Genomic DNA, 24,979 nt, shown 5'->3' on the forward strand with positions numbered 1-24,979 from the left:
GGGGGAGGACGGGCTTTTAAAGATGAATGTGTACTGAGGGGTCAACGGCATTACCAAGCGAGATTGAACACGATGTGGTGAAAGGGAGAAAAATTGCTGTTGGCGGGTCACGTCGCAACATCTTGAGCCTGGATGAAGCGAAGCGTTCAGGGCACTTGTGACGAGTCACCTCCACCTCTGCTCCGCTCAGACCTGCGCACACTGCAGCGCCTCATCTGGGAACCAGCTGGAGCCCTGTGTACACAGAGCACCGCAGCCTGATTAGTCACTAGAGGGCCCGTCTCGTTCAATAAGCAGCCGACTGGCAGGTCACAAGTTTCCAACAGGGAGGGTCAACCAAATCAGAACTTAATGCTAGGGCTTGTGTGTGTGTGTGTGTGTGTGTGTGTGTGTGTGTGTGTGTGTGCGTGGATCGTGACACAAAGACGTGAGGAAATTATGAGCCACCGACTTGTTACCGGCTGCCTGTCATCAGTGGAAGTTGGCGTCTTAAAATGCATGAAATTCTCCGCTGTCACATGAAATTAGGGGAAGCAAATATTTAAAGTCTTTGTTTTGCAGCAAAAGAAACAAGGCGAGATCATTACACGGTGCCGTGTGTGGCAAACGTGTGGATTAACTACATGAAACGTAAACACGGTGTTCTTTTTGATAAAAATGGTTTATTGGACAAGGAAAATTACAAATCTGATCCCTTACAGGTAACCGGAAACCATTTGGACACACATGGAAAATATTAGCGACCCATGAGAGGAGGAAAAATACAGACGGTGAAAATGTAACAAAACGGCGAGAGATCGGCACCGACAACTAAAAAGCGCTATGCAGCTAAAAAAAGGTGAGGAAGTACATACTGTTAAGACAGAATAAATAGACCCAAAAAAAGAATCAACGACGACTATATAGTGGGGGTTAGCATAGACAAGGTCAAGGTCGCACGCCTGAATAAAAACACCTTGCCTGGTGTTTGTCTGGACTGCTTCACTTCAACATTTAACCAGGTCGTGTTTGTGTGTCTGTGAGTGTCTGTGTGTGCGTGCATGCTAGCCTGTGAATGCTTGTGTGGACCAACTCTTGATGGACTGACTTCATTGTGAGAACATTTAAAAAATATATATATATATTGCCACACATACGTCATCGTGAAGGCTTAATTTCAGAGGCAAAGTATGAGGTAAGGTTAATATTGGGATAAGGGTTCGTTAAACGTACACAAGAATGAAAAATGACAGGAAGTCAACCTCAAGTCCTCACATAGGTACAGATGTCTGTGTGTGTGTTTATGCGTGCGGGGTGTGTGGAGTGTGTGTGTGTCCTAATCCAAACAAGATACCACATTAATTAGCTTTCAGAAAACCAAGGCACTCCTTTTTTTTTTTATCCGCATATAAAACTTCCAATCGCCAAAATTCTGTGCAAATGAATTTTTGCCTGCCAAGATTTTTGGACTTTAGTAGTCGTGAGTCAAGACGCACTGAGGCGGAGTAGCAGTGATGAGATGGTCGCGAATACTCGACACACACCTGTTTGAGTGCCGGTCAACAGCACGTACCTCGCTGGTCATCTGGAGGGATGAGCTCACATCTTTACAGTTCATAGTATGTATGTAACCAGTTGTCCCATGACACAGTTATAAAGTTAGTGAGAAACAAACAACAGCTGTCAAGACTTGTTGCATCGTACTTGTGACCCCACCTTCAGTAACAGTTCAGAACAGTACAGCAGAGCTAAAAACTAAAAACAAAGAGGATTAAGACTAAACCATTTCAGACAGTGCGCAGTGAGAGAAGAGAGATTTCTTTAAAAACAGGTTAACGGTCCCCACATTCGCCACTTTCAAACACGAGACAAGGTTTCTGTTGTTTTAGTTGTTGTTGTTTTTTTCCCCCATCATGGAGCTGTCCCCCCACATCCCCGCACCACCTTAGGCCTTCTCCAGGGATTTGTAGTATTCCTTCAGCACAAGCCAGGCCTTGGGAGCCATGAAGCCGTCGGGGGGGTCGGAGCCTTCCCGCGCCATCTTCCGCATACGTGTGCCCGAGATGAAGTCATAATCCTGGTGACTGGAGAGAGCAGAGAAAAAGATGGTTGGAATGTCGACTCCTTTCAAATCAGTAGGCAGATGCCCGTCGGCGAGCGGCGCGGGAAGCACAGGCGACAGCAACCTGCTGCCTCGGAACAGTCACCAATCTAAAAACCACAGGAGCTCAGGCCAACTGAGGAAAACACCCCATTTGATTGGCAAGGATGCTGAGTGGTGTGTGCTGTTACTGTGCTGCTCTCTGCCACTACATTCTTTGGAGGAAGCTCAGAAACTCCACCATGCAGACACAAAGGTTCCTTTTTCACTTTTTCGATTATTTCCTGACAGAAAAATATAAAATGTGAAGAATAGCATTATTGGTTATGGCTTCACCAACACTTTTTATCCACTTCCCTTTGTCTTTTTTTCAGTGAAATACTTCATTAGCGGGGAGAAATTTCTCTTCTTCGTGTAAACTAACATGTCAAGCAAATGACATTTGAAGGCGATGCCGCATAAATCAAATGGACCAAGAATTATGTCAAGAAACTGGAACGACCTTGCTAATGGTTTTAATGTGTTCCAATAACAATATCTCGTCCCTGCCAATGCGCTATAATTAAATGCATGAAGAAATGCGGTTGCTTTGCTTTCCAAGTCAGACCTGGTGGAAAAGCTTTGACTTTTTTTCTTCAAACGTTAACTTCACTTTCAACGACATTCAACAATAAACAAGATTAAATTTCCACTTTTGTTTGATGCCAGTGTGAACAAACAGCATGTGAGAATTGTGGAAAAAAAGAAAAAAAAAAAAACACTGCTGTTAATGAGAAAATAAATAAAATGTACTTTTTCATGACAGAGTCTGGGAGGAAGATCCAAACGCTGGCATGGCGTGAGGCCGAGGAGCTGCTGGCCCTTTCTCTTTCACAGCATCAAATGAAAAGCAGCTTGCTTGTGATCTGGGTCATTACAGTTTAGCAGGTCTAAGGCGTTTCATTGCTTTGTCCCTTTCAAATAAGCATTAAAATAAAATATGTATCGGAAATACTATCAGAGAAGCCGACTGAACGCCTTCAACTCTGGAGTGAAGCTACCGGGAATCTGCTGTGATTCTCCAGACCTGAACGTGTGAGTACATAAGAGCTCTGGATCAGTGCGATTGTGACAGCGTTCCGTGCTCAGACAGTGAGAGATACCAGACCTCGTTGTCTCATGGCCACAGACATGCACACATAATTGTTTAGTAAAACTCGAACATGTCTGCTGAGGCTGTGTTTTGACTCGTTCCCGGTCAACAAAAGAAAGCCTTCAGTATTGAGGATTCAATAATAACCAATTGAAAATGTAATTAATTTGGAATATTATATTACAAACAAATGAACAAGACATTTAATAGATTACACGCAGTGATGATAACAGAGAGGCTGTCACGCTTTTAACACTGCAGCTTTTGTTGTGAATTGTTGTTGTGCCATCTCTCATCGTGTCTGCTGCAATGGAACTAACTCGACTCTCTGCTGAACTGTTCCCATAGCAACACACTGGGACAGCACTTCTGTTGCTGTTGCTATGGTAGTCACTCTGGTAGTCAAACTCCGTCATTTGTGTCGATGCTATAGTACTTGGGTTTTCTAAAGGTAATTTCTTTTCGTTGTTATTTGAACAAATCCAAGTAGGTGAACGTAGGCGATTGGCGTGTGCGGTAGTCAATTAATCCTCAACCATTTATTGAATTTTAAAGTTTTCTGGGTCTTCAGACGGCCTCTTATTTCCTACAGCTGTGATAACAAGGGGTTGAAATAAATGTTTGGCTATATTTTTGCTTGGTGTCAAGTCTTATTTGCTTAAAGGAGAGATTCATGTGCATGCAATTCCAATAAGAAAATTGTTAATGTTTAAACTAGTCCCCCCCACCAACCCCCCTTCTCTCTCTGTGTGAACGTAAAAGCATAAAATAATCTGGTCTGCAGCTTGAGGATGCATGACGAATAAACTTGTTCTCCAAATGTGGAAAAAGGTGACTAACAGTTTGAAATGTTCTAGTATGTGTGTGTTTTCAAAACATGCTCATACCATGACCTCCATGCCATGCAAATCTAAACAGATGGTTTGTCATACTTTAAAACAGCCTATTTTGAGCAGCACTAAAGGCACGAGATGTTCCTGATCAGCGACCGGCCTTGGACTCCACTTCATAAATATGCATCATGGAAAACAAAGCAAATCTTTGATTAGTCTGGCCATATTTAGTTTTAGCATTCCTGGCTAAAGTCAGCTGAGGTTATATAACCTGAAGGAGGCGGCTGTTTTAAACAAAGACCAGGAGATGCGAGATTGCAGGATAACTTTTTCATCCAGAGCACGATGAGCGTAACTCACATTCAAATCCATCAGCAGGTCCTAAAGGCAAATCTCATCGTGAACCATAAAAGTGCATAGAACTTCTTGGCAGGCTAGTTTAATATTTTACAGCAAACCAAAAAACAGATGCAGGACCTTTTGAACTGATTTCAAAGATTTACCTGCTACTGAAACATGACATGGGAGAAACTGTTGTACAGGGTGTGGTAAAGGAATTCCTTATGCACACCCACTCAACTCCACGTGATGAGAAAAACAAAATGCAAGGCGTTAGAGCCAAATGAACTACTCACTTCTTCGGGTCGTAGAAGTCCATGGCTTTTTTGGCCTTGTTGTAAGCAGCGACTTTGAAGGGCACGATCTCCAGGGTGATGAGGCCCGGCGCCATGGTGAGCACCTTGGCTCCGTGAGTGGGCTCATACAGGTCCTTCCCTGTCTCAGGGTGGGGCATGCCCGCAGGGTCGCGGCCCACGATGTAAAAGTTGGCTCCGGCCACCATCCGGGCTCTGCAGTGCCACTGAACCTGTGTGAGGGATCAGAGGATGAAAAGTGAAAACGTTACGTGATTGACTCGACCTGCTCGGACTGTTTCATGAGGAAAAACCAAAGAAGACCTTTCTGACAGGAATGAGATATTTCATCATTGACAGCGTTGAAACCTTTTAGCCATATTTGAGAGGCTTTTCAAAGTTTAGGTCTTCCCAAGACCAGTTTGTTATCGCAATATTTAGGGTTTTTGCGCAATTCTAAGGTTAGTGGAAACGCAACTACTGTTAATGACGTCTCCACTCATGATGGTCATGATGAAGTAATGACAGCTACTGCTATTCTGTATTCTGTAATGTTAAGTGATGGTAGCAGTGCTTTCCTCACCTCTCGTTCAGAAGAACAAACAGACTTTTTCTGCTTTTAATCTGCTGAAAATCCTAATCAAACACAGTTATTTTTTGAATGGCATGAAAACGCTGAACAGACCCAGGCCTCAAGGACATCGTGGCTTTCAAGCCTTCAAAAGTCTGTTGTTTTTGGCGGCTACTATTAACATCTGTCAACAAGTGACGAGACCTGAAGGCGTGAAGCATCGGCAGAACTTGCTGGTATTCACCTCGGTGGGACCAGCGTACATCATGGGGGAAGGAAAGATTGCGACGACGGTGGAATCCGGGTTGAGGACGCCCTCCTCCAGCACGGCGGCGTGCTGCTTCATCCGCCAGTGCAGCGGCACGTCGTCGTCCTTGGTCCAGCCGCCCAGCGGGTGGAGCAGCAGGACGGGCCGGCGGTAGCCGCGCTCGATCAGACGCTTGTGGGTGTCCTGCATCAGGAGAGCGTGACCGTTGTGCACCGGGTTTCGGAGCTGGAACGCAAACACGGCATCTGAGGGCGGGAGAGGATGAGAGAGTTTGTTAGGCAGTGACTGAACACATGTGCACAAAACAAACACCAGACCACAGTGTAACCCAGAGATAATCAAACAGCCCGGTGCCCGGACCGCGGAAAGCAAATAAAGTGGACTGAATCAGAGCAGAGCAGAGCATCACCAGCGTCTGCCTTTCATCAGCGGGATTCAAATGCAAAAACATCCACAACATTCATTTTCCAAAAATTCCCACAAAACATTGGCAGAGAGCCATTGCAACAGACTCAGTTCGTACCTGCGTTCATCTCCTTGAACTTCTGTTTGAGCTCGGTGGGCGTCAGCCGGTACTGATCCAGCCCGTCCTTCCAGTAGATCCTGTCCAGCACCTGCAGGTCTCCTCCCACCAGCCAGTCCCCACTTTCCATCACCATCTGGAAAAAAAAAAAAACACAGCCGTGGTGATTGGGGCAGCATCTCCATCTCACGCCTGAACAGTTGTTGTCCATAAAAATCCAAGCTGGTGCATGAAGGCACCTAAAAACAGGAGTTTCTTCCCAGCAGCTGCAGTGAAGATGGACAGGGATGAGTTGTGGAAAATGTGGCATTAAACGCTCAAGAGCTACGACGTGTTTATGTGATACAAAGTGACGATTCGGCAGGCCGAGTAGTAAAAGAAGCACAACTCCATCAGGACCAGAGCAACCGGTACCATGAAGCTACAACTGGAAAAACATGAGCTTGCACGCATCACCACAAGGCAAATCTGGTAGTCGAATAATAAAATAAATAAAAAAATGGCGCTCATTTTATTGACATGTGATTCATCAGGAGTGAGTTCTTTGATACGCCTCCTTCAGCTGTCAGCCACAGAGGCGTCCGAGTCATGTGATCCGCGAGCGCTTGGATCTGTCGTGAGATTTCAGGGATCACGTCAAGATTTGTTTTCCACACTCCGCCAATTAATCCAACCTGTCGGCCGCCGGCCCCGGGAGGAATCCCGTCCTTTGAAGAGTCTTGACAGCGGCCGATTTATTTCTTCGAGACGCGAGACGGACGGAAAATGGGAAGCCGGCGCAGCCGAATCAAAAGGAGGCCGTGCCCACGGTGTGCACGTGCGCTGCGTTCGCATGTAAAGGCCGGCCTCGGCTGTTGTTTCCCTGATGGGGGGGGGGGGGGGGGGTCGGCAGTGAGGCGGGTAGTGGGGGTCCCGTTTGAGTGGCAGTCAGCTAAACAGGAAGCGGTGGATTAACTCTGTGTTAGACGGAGCGGGGACCATGTTTGGCCCGGACCAGGACGGGAATGAAAAGCTGCAGCTACCAGCGCAGGAAGTGGAAGTAAACACGGGCACTGGCGTTATTAGCCACAGACACTTCAATCGCTGCCGGCTAAAGACGCACGGTCGGTGGCGGTGGGGGTGGCGAGGGTGGGCCGGTGGGGCTGGGGTTCGGTAGCAGGAGCGCGGCCACTCCATCGGGTGTCAGCGCATGGTTTTGCAGGTATCTGTACTTTACTTGAGTCGTTCTTTTTCTCATGACCTCTTATTTTTATTCACTACATTTGTACACAAATATCAGTGCTTTCCACTTCTTACATTAAAAAAATGTGTGTGTGTTACTTTACTTTCGTGTTTCAAAGATACAAATTCTGTTAAAAGCAATTCACTTGTAAAAGTAAGTATCTGTACTTTTAGTTAAGTACAGAATGTGAATACTTTTGCCACCTCTGCTTTTTTTTAGAGAACTGTCCTGCCAAAATAGGCCGGCGCTTTTTTTGGTTTCCTCACAGATTTGATGGTAAAAACGACGACGGCCCTGTGATATTTTGCTAACTTTAAAGATGCCGACCAAGTGCGCTCCAGTATTGGGACAGCTGTGGTCCAGCAGTCTAGTTAATCTCCATCCAGGATTTATTTTTTTTAAACAAACTCAGGGTTTCAAAAGTAGCCACCTCCCCTCCAGGGAGCGCTATACCACACGGGTGAAGTCTCATATTTATTTTTCGCCTGTTGCCAGCGACGTGGAGAACACAGGGAGGCTTTTGAAAAGTATCCCCTGCACATGGAAGTATAAAGAGAAGATCTGACGCGTAACATCAAAGATTTCCATCCTTCATGGGTTCGGTGGCGTTCTGCGCTGAGTGTGCTTGATAGGCAAAGGATGGAAACAATTCCTGCAGGAGGTGAGCGAAACAGAGGCCGAGTCCTGGGAGGTGCCGCGCCCGGCCGAGCTGTGTGGTACTCTAGGAATGTTTTAAGGCGGGTGAGGTGGGGGTGAGACAGAGTGGCCTTCATGGATAACACCCCCAGAAGAAGGCAGATCAAGAGTATCGAGGAACAACGCAAAAAAATGAAACTGGGACCTGATGACGCGTCCGTCCACAGGTCACCTCCACGCGCATGTTTTCTAGCCACGCTGAGCTGCAGCTCTGCCCCACCGCTCCATCCATTCCTCGCTTTCCACAGTAAAAAATCCCATTCCAGTAAAATCTGACCCCCCGAGCGTCTGCCTACCTTGATGTAGGGGTGGTCCTTGCACGTGGTGCCCCACTGGCGAGCGCAGCGCTCCTCCTTGCGGTGCTCGTAAAACTCCGGGTTGCGGAGGATGGCCACTCGCCTGCCCTCGTAAACCAGAGCCAGCGCCGTCACGCCGTCCAAGCGCTCTTTGTCGGTGGTGGACACGGGCAGCACCACCGGCACCGACAGGTTGATGATGCCACCTGCGGGACGGAGAACGGCGCTGTTTTTCATCTGACCAGCAGAGCAATTCGCAAATGATGCAGCATTTTTCACCAGTGTAGTTCATACAATATAAAATAAAAATCCAATACATTTAAACTTTCAGCTTAGCTCTAATCTTAAATTGCTTTTAAAAAAAATAAAAAAATAAAAATTCAACATTTATTCTTGTTGCCAGTTTATTTGTATGATTTGGAACATTTTGATATGAATGTGAAATGCGTATTGTTGTTTGGTTCTTCTTACGTTGCATTGCTGTTTATTTGACAATCTATGATTTTGAAGCTATTTCATAGTTAGTTTTGAAGCTATTTTCAAGTCAAGTTATTTCAAGATGTTGGTGGCAGTGAGACACTAACGAGTGAAAAGGCAATAGAGGACCACAACAGGTAAACACATTCCAATTGTGTTGGCCTTGCACCCTTTTGTTAAAATGAATTTGGACCACAGTGTTTGAGTCTTTTCTTTTACACAGAAATGAAGATGTTAATGTGTTTACTTGCAAGTAAACTCTGCGGGGCCTCCAAACAGGAATATTACATAAGAATGGCTTGAAAGCAAGAATTGAAGGAATTCCAATGCAAAGCAGAGAGACTGAGGGGAGACACCCTGCAGGTTCAAGTGTTCCAAGATTAGCTATCAACAAAGCAGCTCAACCATCCTAATTAAGTTTCCATGGAGAGCCCCTTTGGGCTGCATGCGGTGTAAAGATTGAGACCACAGAGGGTAGTAAGACTTGAAGTGCAGCACTTTAAGAAGTGCAGCCGTGATAATCCTGAGCTTTTAATAAGGAGACAGCGTAGTGGCTGCATTCTTTTTCCAGTTCTTGGTTAATGTGAGCATTCCGACAACGCCATGCTTTTCCCGGGACATCAGATCAAATGCATTAAAATGTCTGCTGCTGCTGCTGCTGCTGCTGCTGCTGCTGCCCTGGACCTGCGTCTCAGCCTCTCTGTCACTGTCTCGAGCCTGCAGCTGTTTCTAATAACGCACACAAACACACACGTGCCAAATGTCCAAGTAGAGACAGACACACACAGACACACAAAAGCTCAACTTTGGGTCTTTGAGTTTATTTTTGCAGACTATCCGATTAGTCAAACTTGCCGCTAAGTGCAATGTAACCGGTCTTTGTGTTTAGGTGCAGTGAATTAATCCCTTCACTGGCGGTCAATACGGCAGTGTGCGGCGTCAACCAATGAAGAAGCCTTTTCTTCTTCACGCCACTTGCTTCAGACAAGCAGGAAACGGGAAATTGCGTGTTTTAAACAATTCCTGTTCTTTGCCTGTCCAGACAGCTCAATTCCTTTTGGTGAAGAACGGGAGCAATCCGTGTTTAAGGGGAAGGTAATTTGGACGGTTAATCTGTCAATGAGGGCAGCGCTTTCAATGCAAACTTGTCAGGAAGGACAATTCTTAGTTGTGCATTTGACAGAGTTTGATTTCAAACTAGCATTTGGCAGAACAAGTGACTGAGGCTTCAGTAGTTTCATGGCAAATTAAATTGACCTTTTTAGGGAATTTCTGAGCGGTACACGACAAATTGCTGTAATTACACTAAAAAACATAACAAAATATGATGTTGATTTTCTCCTCACCAAAAACAAGGCATTCCTGGGGTTTCATAGAGTTACAGGATTACAACGTCATAATACTGCCCCTAAATCACTCCAATTCTAATTATGTCAATGTGTGATTTTGCTTTGTAGTGGTGGCACATCCGGAGCAACGCAAATATATGTGCGGCGCGTTTGCAAAATAATTTCACACTTGAGTAAAATCAAAGCCCTCTGTTTTTATGGGAGAAAGTAAAAACCGCTGGAACACAGAAAGCTGAACGATGAGGCTGCATTGATGAATAAACCTAAAAATCTGCCAGATTATACACACATAAGCAAACAAAATGGATCTGGGGCACCAACTGGACAAGTGTACCAGGACATAAAAAGTTCATGATGCATGTGCTTAAGTTGCACAACAACAAAACGTGAAAATCTAAATTTTCATTTACTTTTCATTCCACTCCTGAACATGACCTTTAATTTTTTTTACATTTTTTTTTTAAACAGATTTATTCTTTAGCCACACATACTGCAAATTATTGAATAAACAAAATAATTCATAATCACTTCATTGCATCTGTGTTGCAAGATCTGGTATCGTCAACACTAAGCAGTATATGAAACTCAAATTCTACAAATTTAAGATAAAAATAATTAAGTTAATTAACCTAAAAAAGTTAACCCTTCAAGAACCAGATAAAGAACTTATCTGGTGTCATCTCTGGAAGAGGTCCTGAAGCTCAGATTTTAAGTTGGTACAAAGTGCGGGTGGAAAAGAAACGATATGACAACGCACGTCCACTAATGCTTACAGTCATAGCTGCTTTGTGACTATATCTCCATCTAGTGGCCATTCTCTGCCAGAACAACTGATTTTCTTTTATTATTTCTTTATATATACAAATGTAAATATTAATGTCTTACCATCCAGCAGACAATCAAAATGAAGACACTGCAGATACTCTCTCTCTCTCATGAAGCCATTGAGCGGAGTGGCCCAGCCTTCAGCCAACACCTGCACCCACTGCATGTCCACCTGTAGATCACAGTCAGATACAGGACAATGTACATGTAGGTAAAGTACAAGCAAAAAAATATTATTATTATTATTAGTATTATTATTATTACAATCATTATTATGCATCATTTACGAGAGGAAAAAATATTTTTCTCACCTTTGCAATCTGGACAGCTGGCAGCGTCTCAGCATCAGCCTTGGCCAGGTCCAGTTTATTCTCTTGGACATACAGCTCTTTCACCTCGTATGATGCATCCACAGGAACAATATCCTGCACAGATGTGAGAATGAAAAAAGTGCTTACAAAGGAATCGGCCCAAGCATTACTCTGTCTACGTTAAACGTTTCAATTTTCGATTCATGTTACAATACTGCCCCTTAGTGGCCAAAAGAGGGAAGACGACATGGTTTTGTGACGTTCACAAAAATATTGTGGTCAATGAACAAAACACAGGCAGCCTAAGACTTTGACGATGACTACTGCGACTACTGTGACTACTGTGACTGTCCTCACCCTCTCTTGAAGCAGGTCAATGAGCTGTTGGATGCATTCATTTACGCTGCACGAGTCCGTCTTCAGCACCAGCTCTGGAGCCTCGGGCTTCTCGTACTCAGAGTCGATCCCAGTGAAACCTGAGGAAAGCAGACATTGTCATTAATATATCAAGTATGGTCATCAACTGGAAATTATAGAAAATGCTTTTGTTCTGTTCTCCAACCAGTCTGAGTTTGAAATGACCGTGTATGAACCAATATTTGGTTTCAACCAAACATGCAAACACATTCACCACACCCTTGAATCAAAATGAGACATTAGTGGGCTGAGAAGGTTATATAGAGAATAGTCAAGAAGTAAAGGGTTGTTTGCACACATTACAAATTATTCTTCCCTAATGGCATATCTGATTACAAGCATTCCTGAGGAGAAAGTAAAACTCAGAAGATGTGGTTAAGACTACAGTCTTACTGCATCATCTTGTCAACGTGCACATCCTCATCCTCAAACGTTTTGAATTCACCCTCTGCAACTAAAGTAAACCTTTTACACAATTACCCCACATTTCTCTTGTTAACCTGCATCACATCTGAGTATGTTTGTTCAATAAAAAGCTGCATAGTTTCATCCTCGATTTGGGCACACAGTGTCACGATTCTTTTTCTTCTTCAATATCTTTTTTTTTTTTTTTTTTGATTGAAAGGTCATGCAATGAAGGCCATTGCAAGGACGACTGGCCCAGTTATCATACTGATACGACTAGCAAATCTACATCAAGGGTTAGTGGTGTTAACAATACAGTTTAAAGAGTAGCTGAGACCTTGGATAAACGCTGTAGTTACATCCAGTCTGAATCATGTATTCAAAAGTGAAAAACTATTTATTCTAAATTATTTATTTTTTGCTCACAAGTTTATTTTTTACATTCAACCACACTCCAGTGCTCAGTAATATAAATTAAAATTCACATTTAGAAAAAAAAAATATTGAGCAGTAAAAAGAAAAAGCACCATTTGTAAAGACTTAGAAATGACACTGCTGAAATAGTTTCTATTTGTGTAGCCGACACATCTTATACAATGTTTGCAGTCCAAGTTTTTTTCAGTTAACTGATTTTATTCAATGAACCAAAACCAAACGAGAGATCCGGTGAAAGCCCTGTGCTTTGTGATGGATAAGGACTCACATTGTATGTAATGACACTGCCCACACCACTGATTCATTAGACTGCAACGCCACATTAAAGTCCTGCATCTGGACTCTGCTCACTGTCTCAGGGAGGATGTGTGTTGTTGTAAGAAGCCCATCCACTCACAGACTGCTCAGAGAAAATTCTACTGCAAAAAAACTAAAAGCACCAGAATTCATCAGGTGTATATTGAATTGTGGGTAGCACAATGTTGTACTGAGATGTCGTACATCCCTTTTATCACAAGTTACACCTGTGACATCCATTTTATCCATTTTTTTTCATGCGCTTCACAATAAAACTATACTCCACCTCTAATCTCTCCAGCTCTGGCTCTCTTGTACAGCCCCTTCACGTCCCTCTGCTCACAAACGTCCAGGGGTGCATCCACAAACACCTCAAAGAAAGGCAGCCCAGCAGCCTCGTGGATCTTCCTGGCATTCAGGCGATCCTGGTGATGAGAAAAAAAAAGGGGTGCGCGGTCAAAAAAGTGAGACATGCATAAGATTTGACCTACAGGGAAAATACATTCAGCCACGTCATCGTCTTTGTCGACTGTGTATTCTCTCCTCAGGAGTAGCTCACCCTGCTGTAGGGAGAAATGAAGCTGGCGATGCACACCAGCCCGGCGTCAGCAAACAGCCGCGCCACCTCAGCAATGCGCCGGATGTTCTCTTCGCGGTCCTCTGGGCTGAAGCCCAGGTTTTTGTTCAGCCCCTGACGGATGTTGTCCCCATCCAAAGTGTAGCAGGGGATGCCGTGACAGACCAGGTACTCCTCTAAAGCCATGCTCACGGTGGTCTTCCCTGCGCCGGACAAACCTGGAGCAGACCAGCAGCATCATTTAGCTCTAAAATCAAACCATTACATTAAGTATTACACTCCCATCCAAAACCAATCGAATAAAATGAGAAGTGTTTTGAACCCTTTAGAGTGTGTGCATGTAGTTGATTCCCTTTTGGAAAGAAACTTCTAAAGTTTTCAGATAGCAAAAATAATTACAGGAGTTGCTACTATAACTGATTTATTGTAGCTTGAACATAAAAAACACCGTCATCATCACCTTGATTCTATTTCTCTTAAGTTGCTGAAACATAAAATGGACACGATGCAAGGAACATAAAAGATTAGATTAAAGTTTGACGTTATCCAGACAAACTGACAGATTGTGTTTGCTTTCGAGGTTGTATCTCATATTAATTTATATGACGGGAACCATAGAAACCCTCGTTTTAAAATGATGTATCACACTTGTGTCAACGCTACACCGGAGGCGTGTTGCAACCCAACCTAAAATCCAAACTAGCCACCAAAACCTCCAACTATCATCTCATAATTACTGACAACAAATACTGAGCATTAGAAATAAAACAATGAGGTATATTTTCATTGACAAATGTTTTGCATTCCCGAGAGTAGGAGTTTAGCTGCTGACATTTTGTAACCTACCACTCAGCCATACAGTGCATCCGCGAAATCCTCCTCTTGTTCCCACAACCTGGCCACGCTTGTTACGGCTGACATGGTGAGCCTGATAGGTGACGTTGGTTGCTCGTTGCATTCCCTGAAATGACACATCAGCTGTCAAGACGATCGATCCACTGTGCTTTGTAGATGCGGCATTAATGTTTGCGTGGCAGCAGTGCAGTCTTTATTAATCAACATGACAATAGTTGTAACATTACAATGGCCTGTAAAAAGTTGTCGGTTTCAAAGTCGACAGACAAGAAATTGAATAGCAAATAGCATTCTTTTCAGTTTTAAGATCTACACCGTTTTGATTTTATCACTCTTAAAAGATGGGGTAGCGTGTCCAGGCTCTCTGTAAAACTCTTAAAGTATACACAATGTGGTTACACAGCAGGAGCACTGTTTCCTTATGAAATCACTTTGCAGACACCATGCATCTGTGTGACTCAATATTTGGACGATAGCTTCCTCACGAGTTCAGCTCTCAGAAAATCTATATATTGCTCATGTTAATGAAAAACTGTGGCAGTGAGAACTGTTTTGTTTTTCTTTTCATTTTTTGTTGACAAGAAATCGTTAGAGCCCTCAGTGGCATTGATGTTTTTGTGTCTTTTTACAGGTCATCGAAAGATTACAACTATTTTCACGCTGATTTTTAAATACTGAACTACACCTCCATGTGTATCCACTGCTTACACTGAAGCGGGCAATCAAGATTACTACCAGCTTGCGCACACTAGCTGTCAACAAATCTAAGTGTAAAGTCTGACTTTTTATTACAATATTACAAACTTAGGGTATTCACCAGGGTTTAGACATTTGTACATGGTTATCTATATTATTTATTTGCCATTATTGACATTGGTCTACGGTACGTGGGAAAAAATTGTAAATTGGGTTGTATAATACATAAACGATGATTACCAAGTGGACAAGGGGTAGGATTAAATAAGCAATGCTTAATCCTTCTCCCTTTCTAACATGTTATGTTTGTTATGTTTTGTATGTATTTGTTTGACTGATTTTCTACTCGCATATAAATTCTGTATAAAAGTTTTCATTCATTCATTATTTTTCAAAAAGGCAACACTTTAGTCCCTTGTACTTTCTCTTACCAAAATTTGACTTTATCCTCTTCCAAGATGAATGACTTGGCTAAAGCATTTATTCTCTAACCTTAACCGTTTGCTGCTGTAATCGATCGTTTAAACATTAAAGTATACAGTAGAGAACACCTTCTCCATTGTATGCATGTCAAAGGATGAAGAGATGAAATATAGCATTTTATATAATACATTACAAATACAATTTGGTCTTCTCTTTGGTGTAGACTGGCTCATTCGGTCCCTAACTAGTCATACTGCAAGCAGGAATGGTTGAGATGTTGCCCTCCAAGCAGGCCTAAAACGCACATATGACTGTGGCTTGAATGTTTTTGGTGACAGGCGGCTCTATCACCATGAATCTGTCACAGTGATTTTGATTGAGCTCTCTGTAGCATTCCTACGACAGTGGTCACTTATATACTCATGTTTCGAGGGGACATATTTGCTAACTAGAATTGGTCATCTTTCCCACATGCATTGAGGAAGACGGTAGTCTCTCATATCCATTGAAAACAAGTAGCTGGGGGGTAAATCTATTCACTTAACATCTGGTGTTATCCCAGTTAGTACATTAGCATACGCCTTGTTAGCTACTCTCTTTTTTTAGCAGCAGATAAATATGTAATACAATTGTACAATGTAACGCTGTTCTGCAAGACACAAGCTAACCATCCGACCAGTGTAGTTCGAAGTATTACAGCTCAAACCAACGGCAGTCTCATTACACATTTAGCAATAAAGTGATGTGCTAGTTAGTGTGTCATCGCACCAACCTCGAAGCAGTGGCGAGAGGGAAAAACTCACCCAGCTCTCGGCAGCGTTGCTTAGCTTCTGTTTCTTGTTCGAGCCGCTGTACATCTCCATGTCCGCCTACACACAACGACTGATTCACCCGACTTCCACAAAATGACGTCTTATTAAAAACGCACTAAATAAAAAATAAAATAAAATAAAAACACGCGGCGCGACGCTGTGCGTTCGGCTGTATCTGCTGAGTGGTTTGGTGGACGTGTCACCCCCGGTGAGAGGAGCGGAGGAACCAGGTCGCTGCTACTCAACAACCAGCAGGGGCTTCTAGCCAGAAGCCACGTAACCGGCTGCAGCGTGACGCACTTCCGCCTTCGGTACCCGGACTGCGTAAACCTGGCGCGTCGATCCGACAGTATTTTTGTTTCGTCACATTGATTCCGACTGCGCGATTGGTCAAAATCTCCAGTTTCCAAAAACATCTTTAACCTATGATGTTAGTCACTTTTTGCGTTTCCGTGTTTTTTTGTCAGATAATAATAATAATAATAAGAAGAAGAAGAAGAAGAAGAAGAAGAAGTAGAAGAAGAAGAAGAAGAAGAAGAAGAAGAAGAAGAAGAAATGTTTATTAACAACTAAACCCTAAAATTACGAATGTGTTCCAAAATTAAAATATGAATTATACAAACGAATATATATATTTTTAAAAAATGGATCACAATAAAATAAAATAAAAAAAATAGCGCCACCGGTCATTTTGGTTGATCAATATCTTTAACATGCATTATCCTAAAACGGTATCTGACGGTATCTGTCCAGCTGGTGTAGACCAGAGTGTTCGGAACTGCGCTGACGTTGTGTCGTCAGTCACGGGGTGAGAGGGGAGGCTGGGCTCGGAGACAGGGATGGACTGGAGGATGGCCGGAGCTTCGGGGAGGAGCGCCGTGTCTAAAGCGAGGTGCGCTGCGGTGAAGCAGCAGCAGCTCACACATCCTGCCCGAGCGGAGCAGTGAGTAACCAGGGCGCAGCATCTACGATTCAAGGAACTGCAAGTACAGGAAGAGGCGCTAGGAGGCCCGACTGAGACAGGTAGGATGCCGCAAAACTGAGCAACATGTGAAATCCGGAGCCAGGTCTTCATGTTTTTTAGACGATTTGATTTCATTTGGTGCGAGCTTTTGGATGTTAACAGTGATGCCAGCACCCCGCTGATATTCACAGTCTTGATCCCATTGAACTTTTTACCCGTCTTAGAAAAGGGGCCTTTGAAAGGAACTCTGAATTAGCTAAATTTTCTATAATATTAAGGCAATGGGAGTTTTTTTTTTTTTTTTTTTGTGTACAATTTGCTACGACTTTCTTGTCTATGACCGGGATGATGTAATAGCATTTTTTTTTTTTTTTACAATCTCACCATTAGCTCAGTAGATATCAACCCTAAGCAAATAGTCACAGAGCTTAAAAACACTTTTGCGCGCAATCCATTACACGATTTTATTTTTTATTTTTTTACGACAGTCGCATGCCAAGAAGACCCTTCCAATCCCAACCCACAGACTTGCAGGCTGAGATCCAGTTGCGCCTTTAATTCGATTCAAATAATTCGGTTGTCAATTCCCAGCCGCATAACAGAAAACGAGAGGGCTTAATTACAGGACGCGCGCTGACCTGTTGCCCCACCCAGCGCAGCCTCATGGAACACGGTGCTAAAAGCGGTGTGTGGGGCCACTGTGCGCGCTGCCGCCGCCGCTGCTGCTGCTCTCCCGAAGTAAACTTTAGAAACCCACCGCGCCACATGCATCACATGCGCAGTCCTGTAATCTTGGCAGAGGAAGGGGGCGACACCCAGCTGTGACCCTGACATTACAGGCAGTGTCAGTCTCCTCACATGTGGTTCCAGGCACCCACTAAAAGTGCAGGTGGGGCCATTTTTCAGGGCTGGTTGCCTCTCCTTAGAACGTGGACGTGTCTCCAGACCGACACAGCAACATTTATTTGTTCCGTCAACAGAGAACTTTTCGCTTTCAGAGTCTTCACGCACAGGCTTGTTTGGTGGAGTCGGTGAACTGTAGTCACGGAAGCAAGTAACAGAGATCTTGAATGATGTTTCTTACACAACATTTCCTTTCAAATGTTCCAAATGTGTGTCCTATGCATCACTGTTAGGGTGTGGATTGGGTAGAGCAATAAGAACCCCCCCCCAAAATTTGAAAAGCTTCTGTTCTGTCAGTGACTATAGTTTAGTATAGGTGTCACGGTTGTGAGTCAGACATGTCAAACAACAATCTGGGTCCTCCCGCTCTTTACATTTGACTGCTTCTCTGCTCAGTGAGAGCCATGAACATTTTACTATCTACTTGACAGATAGATGACTTGATTTAAAAAAAAAAAAGAAGAAGAAGAAGAAGAAGAAGAAGAAGAAGAAGAAGAAGAAGAGATGAATCGCTTGATGGATTAGTTTGCAGTCTGTTTTACAACTTTATTTTATTCAGTTTAACTTTAACCTCTTTGGGAGTGTTAGGGAGCATATCCTTGAAAACCCCCCAAGTTGTTCCCTTTAAAGATAACATTCACTTCTCAAATGTAAATAGGTACATAGCTCAAAATACATCAAGATTTGTTTGTAACTGATTAGAATTGAATCATATTTTCCTTCTCTCTTAAACCTCTGTTTTTTTGCTTTATGTTTTTTTCTTACCCATCACAAATGGAATATGTAAATCTCAAAACAGCCATTTGCAAGATCATTTCTTATTGCTCCACATTTTTAATTTCCAGTGAGTTTCTGAGATAAATAAAAATGAAAGACGCGGCTCCATCCAAACAAAGCATCCCTGTTTGATTTACATCGAGCACATCTTAAACATGTGTCGTAGCTGCTCTGGCGTGTCCTATATTTAACCCTTCTTTGGATGGAGACCGTCTCTTGATGTGAGGGAGGAAATGAATGGACGGCAATGCTAGCATATTATTATGAAGGCCCCAAAAGTGAGTCAAGCCCTTGCAGCCCTGGAGTAAAGTACAGCCTTGGAGGCAACTTGGTGGCTTCTCCTGAAATAGCTGGAGCGAGTGGAGGCAGCCAAGTTATCCATTACCGCCCTGTGACCATGTGGAAATGCTTTTTTTTCAGCCAGTTTTCCATCACTGCCCATCCCTGCAGAGTGCTGTGTGAGAAAAAAGTGAACTGGGCTTTAGGGAGGAAGGGACCATTTGAGATCTCGTCTAATGGAGGGAGAAACTCTGCTGATGCGCCATGTTCTGTAGTCTCACCATTCAAAACAAATAAGTCTCCTGTGGTTTCCACATAAATCTGATTTACGAACACATGAAAAGGACACAAACGTATAGTGGACCGATTTAAAATGCCAACTGCCTTTGCAACAATTTAGGATATTAATGTCAATACTTGCAACATCTGGTGCCTCAGTAGGCTGGTAATAAGATCAACACGTTCTAGTTGAAATACTGACAGCATCAGACTTTTCCAAACAAAAGTAGGGACAGAGTTTTCCTGGTTCTGAAAGCAGATATTTTTCCATGTAATCCTCCAGCCGCGTCCACAATATTTTATGAATTCTATGAAAAGGTTTGTTCTTGACCATTAGCCAGTGACACATTGCCATATCAAACACACAGAATTTTTTTCATCTCACAAACATTTTAGTGAAAGCCATTGCCCTGGTTTGTTTCTCCACTGTTTTGGGGGCAGAAAGTCGAGACATGATGTAACGACTTCATATGGTTACATGTGCATGTATGGCAACCTACAGTGCATTAGGAGACCTCACAAATTTTATTTTCATCTTTACTGTCAAACACTCTGTGATTGACTGTCGCTGCAGTGAGTGTAGCAACACAATGATCACATTAGAGCATCAGCCTGTTTTTATTTCAAGTACAACTTTCTCCTTTTCAAGAATTCCAGATTGTGCTGCTGAACAAAACCATTCTTGAATTCTGTGTTTTGTTTGTTTGTTTTCAAAGTTTCTGTCTTGAATACCTTTAAAAAATATATATACAAATATTAAAAAGGAAGACTTTACTGTTTCGCAAACTTTAGCTTGCATTTAAAGTATGGTCCTTAGAAACAAAATAAAGTGAAACGATCAAAGAGCCAAACCATCTCAATAAAACACAGACAGACATGCGTGTATGAAATGTCAATCTTATTTTTTCCTTTATTCAATCTACGAAAAAACACCTTGAATCTCTTTAAGTATGTCATAGGTTGTCTTCAGCCATCCATCACTACTAAGCTAATTCTGCTGTCAGAGGGCAATCTACCATAATCTGCACTCCACTCTGATATTATTTCCCCTCAAACATTGATTCCATGTAAACAGATACTTTTAACCGCTCCCTTGTATATGACCCCGCTCTATTTCCATCCCGTCTTTTGTCCTGATGCCATGTTTGTCTCCAGGTGACCATGTCAGTCTGCATGTATCCCTGATGACAGTTATTGTGATGCATTTCGGGGCTGATGGCAGCATCCTCCAAACCATTAATGGAGCTGTTAAAGAGAGCAGAGGCCTTTCAGACATGAAAGAAAGAAAGTTATCATTTGTCTAATGCTTTCTGAGGTCATTAACTGCAAATAGCTCGACAAAAAAAAACAGCATGCCATCTCATCTCCAGAATTATATTGTCTTCTGATATTTCTGACTCCCTCCAATCACATTGTTATTCTGTCATTATTCATTTTGGCCTAGTGTCTCAATTAGTTTTGTTGCAGAACATTCTTTGGCTTGTCCACATAGGAGAAACTTTTTCACCTGGAACCCTTTGGACGGGTTTTGCCTAGAACCCTCTGTGAAAGGTTCCTCCCAGAACCCGATCCAGTCCGTCCAGTTCCATCTTATAAGGCGTCTTATAATGTGGAGCCCATACAAGGGGTACAATCAGGAGACCTTTCATATTTCAAGTGTTTCATCAAGAACAAATACAGAGTTCCTCCAAGAACCCTTCAATATTTTAGTGTTTTCATGTATAATTTTTTTTCAGTTGTGTTTTACCTCATACCACTTTAAGTTAGTACAAGGAGTCTGTCACTCTTCTGAAACAAATAATGTTTGATAAATATTGAGATGGCCGTCACCGTGATGTCTGTTGTTTGTGGTCAGAATTACAAAAACTCGAGCAGAACAGTGTAAAACCTTAAAACCTACTGTCCTATTAGCTTGTCTGCCAGGACAGATAAAACACAAACATTTTAAAACTTTAAACTTATGATTGTCACATCGAGAAGAGCCACAAGCTATAAACTGAAACACAACTTTTTATTTAAAATGGTACTTTCAGTTCCTGTGACACGCCTATCCCATTTCCTGGTCAAATGTAAACAGGAGTAAACATTAGTTTAATCTTCCTCTGTCTCATGCTGCTGATTCGACACTCTTACTGCAACCATGTGATACCTGTTTACCTGTTTTGTCACTTGGGGAAACAATTGCCCCACGTCTGTGCTTTCCAAACGTGAGTTTGTCAGTCCAACCCTTTTGTTTCTCCTCGCTGCAGCACACCAGCACTCTGCACCACGGTAGCGGTGTCTGTGCATGAGCAGCACAGGCACCAATGGCTTCGCAGGAGCTCATGGAGGCGAGGGACCCTGACAATCTGAACCCAGGCACAGAGGGCGACGCCGCAGCGGCCAACGGGAAAACATGTCCCGTCCACACACCAGCTGCCGAGGACACAAAGAGGGGCTTTCGCAAGGGAATCGGGAGGCACAACGACTACGTGAAGATCTCCGTACCCGAGTCGAAGATCAACCGTCTGCCTATGGAGTGGTGGAAGACAGTCATTGCCTTCTTCTACGCTTCTTTCAACCTGATCCTGACCACGGTGGTCATCACGGTGGTCCACGAGAGGGTCCCGCCCAAAGAGAGCAGCCCGCCCCTCCCGGACAAGTTCTTTGATTATATTGACAGGGTTAAGTGGGCGTTCACCGTGACGGAGATCAACGGCATGGTGCTGCTTGTCATTTGGCTCATCCAGTTGTTCTTCTTCAGATACAAGTAAGCTCTGCATGAAACAAGATGGATAGGGGTGCACTCAGTTGCAGTCCGTGCTTGTCAGCTTTGCTCGTTTCCTTCCTCATTACCAAAAGTTTATTGTGGTTTCTTGGCATTTGTGTTCGCAACCCATCGTGTTCCGTGTAAAAAAAAAAAAAAAAAAAGAAAGAAAAAGAAATGGAAGTTTGCTATCTGAAATTTCAGATTCCTTTTAATAACATGAAAAACATCCAACTCTATCTACATAAGGACTTCCAGCAAAGACTATAGAGTGAGCATGAAGCATTGTGTGCATTTATTATGTATTTGTGTCTATATTTTCCATCGGCAGGTCAATAGTTATCAGGCGGTTCTTCTTCCTCATTGGCACCCTCTATTTATACCGCTGTGTCACCATGTACATAACCACCCTGCCTGTGCCTGGCATGCATATGAACTGTGCTCCTAAGGTAAGCAGAGAGGCAACAGGCTAAGCCATAAAACTTAGTTAAATTATGAGATTCATGTTTCTTTGCTTTTCACTGAACTATTAAATGTGTGACTATAGCAAAGGACTATCACCAGGTATTGCATCAGTCAGTGCCATTGTGATGTGGGTGACAAGCATCAAGCTCAGACTGTAAAATTATGCTGTCTGGAGTTGTAGTTGTTGTAGCTAAGTTTGTTTGTTTTAATCCATGAAACTTTGCAATATAGTACTTACATTTTTTTTGTTGTGGAGCTGCTGGTGCAAAAACAAAGCCAATTAATACATGTTTCTGCTGTTCTATATAAAAATGTGAAAAACAGTGATTTTATTGATTTTGTGTGGTAATTAACTTTGTGACAGCTCCATGGAGACTCACAGGCCAAGATCCAGCGAATCCTGCAGATGGTGTCTGGTGGAGGTCTGTCCATTACAAACTCTCATCTCTTGTGCGGAGACTTCCTCTACAGTGGACACACGGTGATGCTCACTCTCACCTATCTGTTCATTAAGGAGTGTAAGTATTGAATCTGTTTTCTCATCACTAAACCCAGACAGAATCTACAGACTTTTTCTTAAATTTTTTCGATAGAGTAGAGGAGTCGGATCGATAAGCAGTATCAATAATGGTGTCTGATTTGCTAAATCATTACAAAAGGGTGTCACCAAAATGTAACTGGAGTTGTTTGAGTATCCCTATTGTTATTTAAAAAAAAATTTTTTTGCCACAGCATTGCTTATTGTATTCAGAAGGGCTTTGCACTGTATATAGCTTATACAGAGTTCAGGCTCTTCTAACAAGATTATCTGCACAATAAAGAGATGAAGCAGGTGTACGTCTCAAACAATAAAAATGAGCTCTTACTGCACAAAGTTCCATTACTATCACATTCTCTTCAGCCTACCAGTCTGTGCATATGAGAAAAATCAATCCGCTCTTGTTCCATTGCACTGAAAGGTGACACACCTCTTTTTTTCAACAGTGTAAAGATGGAAGAACAGTACACGGATGGGCTTTGATGTGATAAATATTTTCCAGCACTCAGTGACTGTCTCCGGCCCTCTCTTTCTCCAGACTCACCGCGGTCGTTCTGGTGGTACCATTTGACCTGCTGGTTGCTCAGTGCCGTAGGCGTCGTCTGCATTCTGGTGGCCCACGAGCACTACAGTGTGGACGTGGTTGTGGCCTACTTCATCACATCCCGTCTGTTCTGGTGGTACCACACCATGGCTAATTTACAGGTGCGGTGTGGCCTCTACTGTCCATCTATTAATATGCCTAATAGATAGATAGATAGATAGATAGATAGATAGATAGATAGATAGATAGATAGAAAGATGCAATGCAAATGCTGATTTTGTTTTGATTAATAGGTCTTCATTTTCTTGGCAGACTCTGAAGTGTTCACCCAACAACTACCTCACCAACACGTGGTGGAACCCATTTTTCAACTTCCTGGAAAGAAATGTTCAAATCTCGGTGCCGTGCTCCTATAGCTGGCCTATTACCTGCCCGCCCGCCTGCCTTAAGAACCCCTGCAAGAAGTACTCCATGGTGCAGAGCACACGAGAAGAGTGAAGAGATTTTTGATGACCCAGCAGTGTTAGCTGATAATTCAGTGAAGTGCTATTGCAGTTTTATTTATCAGAAATATCATAGCACTAAATTAGAAATAGGCCAAAAATGTCTGAAAAGATAAGTCTTGTCTCTGTGTGTTATTTATCAATGTAAATTATTTGCGTTACCAGCACAGCCGTCTGTGTTTATGTGTATCAGCTCATAAGTAATTCATATATTGCAGTATTTTTTCCCCCAAGTTTAGTTAGATTTCACATATATATACATATAAATTTACCATTTGATGTGTGCTGAGGGAATTTATTTTATATCAATACTTTCAAGTCACAAGGTGCCTTAGTGTGTATCATGCCAGTGTTCCAAAACTGCCATTAATATCTTTTTTTTCTATTTTTTGTACTTTTACTATCAGCGTTGTATTAATTTCAGTGGCCTTTAGGGTGTGTAATCCAGCAGTAGTCTCAAAATTGTAACTTCTTGTTTTATTAAAATATATCCGTACAATTGTTCATTTGTTTTTCTTTTTTAAATAAAAAAAACATTACTACATTACCCTTTAATGGAGGTTAAAATTACATGTTTATAGGAAAGAATAGCACAGCACGCTTTGGTTTTAATAGTTAACGGGGCGTTACGAACTATTCAGATTCCAAAAATGTAATAATTTGTGTTATTGTTTACAATATAAAAATGTAAACCTCATTGAGAGGTGTTACTAAAGCTACAGGTATACCTTGCACTGTATTCTTACGAACACTGTAGTCTTACTAACTTTAAATTAATGTATTAAGTATCTCGTTTCCTTTCCTTCATTATTTCACTTTACAGATAGCTTTCAAGACAAACACACAAAC

The 24,979-nt window shown here is 42.6% G+C and overlaps 2 protein-coding genes across 2 annotated transcripts; one reads left to right on the plus strand and one right to left on the minus strand.

Annotated features, from left to right (window-relative positions):
• Positions 1 to 642: 642 nt before the first annotated feature.
• On the minus strand, positions 643 to 16,423 carry papss1 (3'-phosphoadenosine 5'-phosphosulfate synthase 1). The gene is made up of 12 exons (XM_076032072.1): positions 16,124 to 16,423; positions 14,193 to 14,307; positions 13,329 to 13,564; positions 13,056 to 13,194; positions 11,573 to 11,691; positions 11,216 to 11,329; positions 10,965 to 11,076; positions 8,254 to 8,459; positions 6,040 to 6,175; positions 5,493 to 5,761; positions 4,681 to 4,910; positions 643 to 2,063 (listed from the first exon to the last, which is right to left on the minus strand). Exons 1-12 carry the CDS (start codon positions 16,181 to 16,183, stop codon positions 1,925 to 1,927), a joined length of 1,875 nt encoding a protein of 624 aa, XP_075888187.1. The 5' UTR covers positions 16,184 to 16,423; the 3' UTR covers positions 643 to 1,924.
• Positions 16,424 to 20,966: 4,543 nt separating this feature from the next.
• On the plus strand, positions 20,967 to 24,644 carry sgms2a (sphingomyelin synthase 2a). The gene is made up of 5 exons (XM_076032093.1): positions 20,967 to 22,083; positions 22,412 to 22,529; positions 22,910 to 23,063; positions 23,622 to 23,788; positions 23,940 to 24,644. Exons 1-5 carry the CDS (start codon positions 21,641 to 21,643, stop codon positions 24,123 to 24,125), a joined length of 1,068 nt encoding a protein of 355 aa, XP_075888208.1. The 5' UTR covers positions 20,967 to 21,640; the 3' UTR covers positions 24,126 to 24,644.
• The last annotated feature ends 335 nt before the right edge of the window (positions 24,645 to 24,979 follow it).

The sequence above is a fragment of the Nelusetta ayraudi genome, unplaced genomic scaffold (genome assembly GCF_046127955.1).
Source record: "Nelusetta ayraudi isolate G7.1 ecotype Tasmania unplaced genomic scaffold, CSIRO-AGI_Nayr_v1 ptg000004l, whole genome shotgun sequence".
Classification (NCBI taxonomy): domain Eukaryota; kingdom Metazoa; phylum Chordata; class Actinopteri; order Tetraodontiformes; family Monacanthidae; genus Nelusetta; species Nelusetta ayraudi.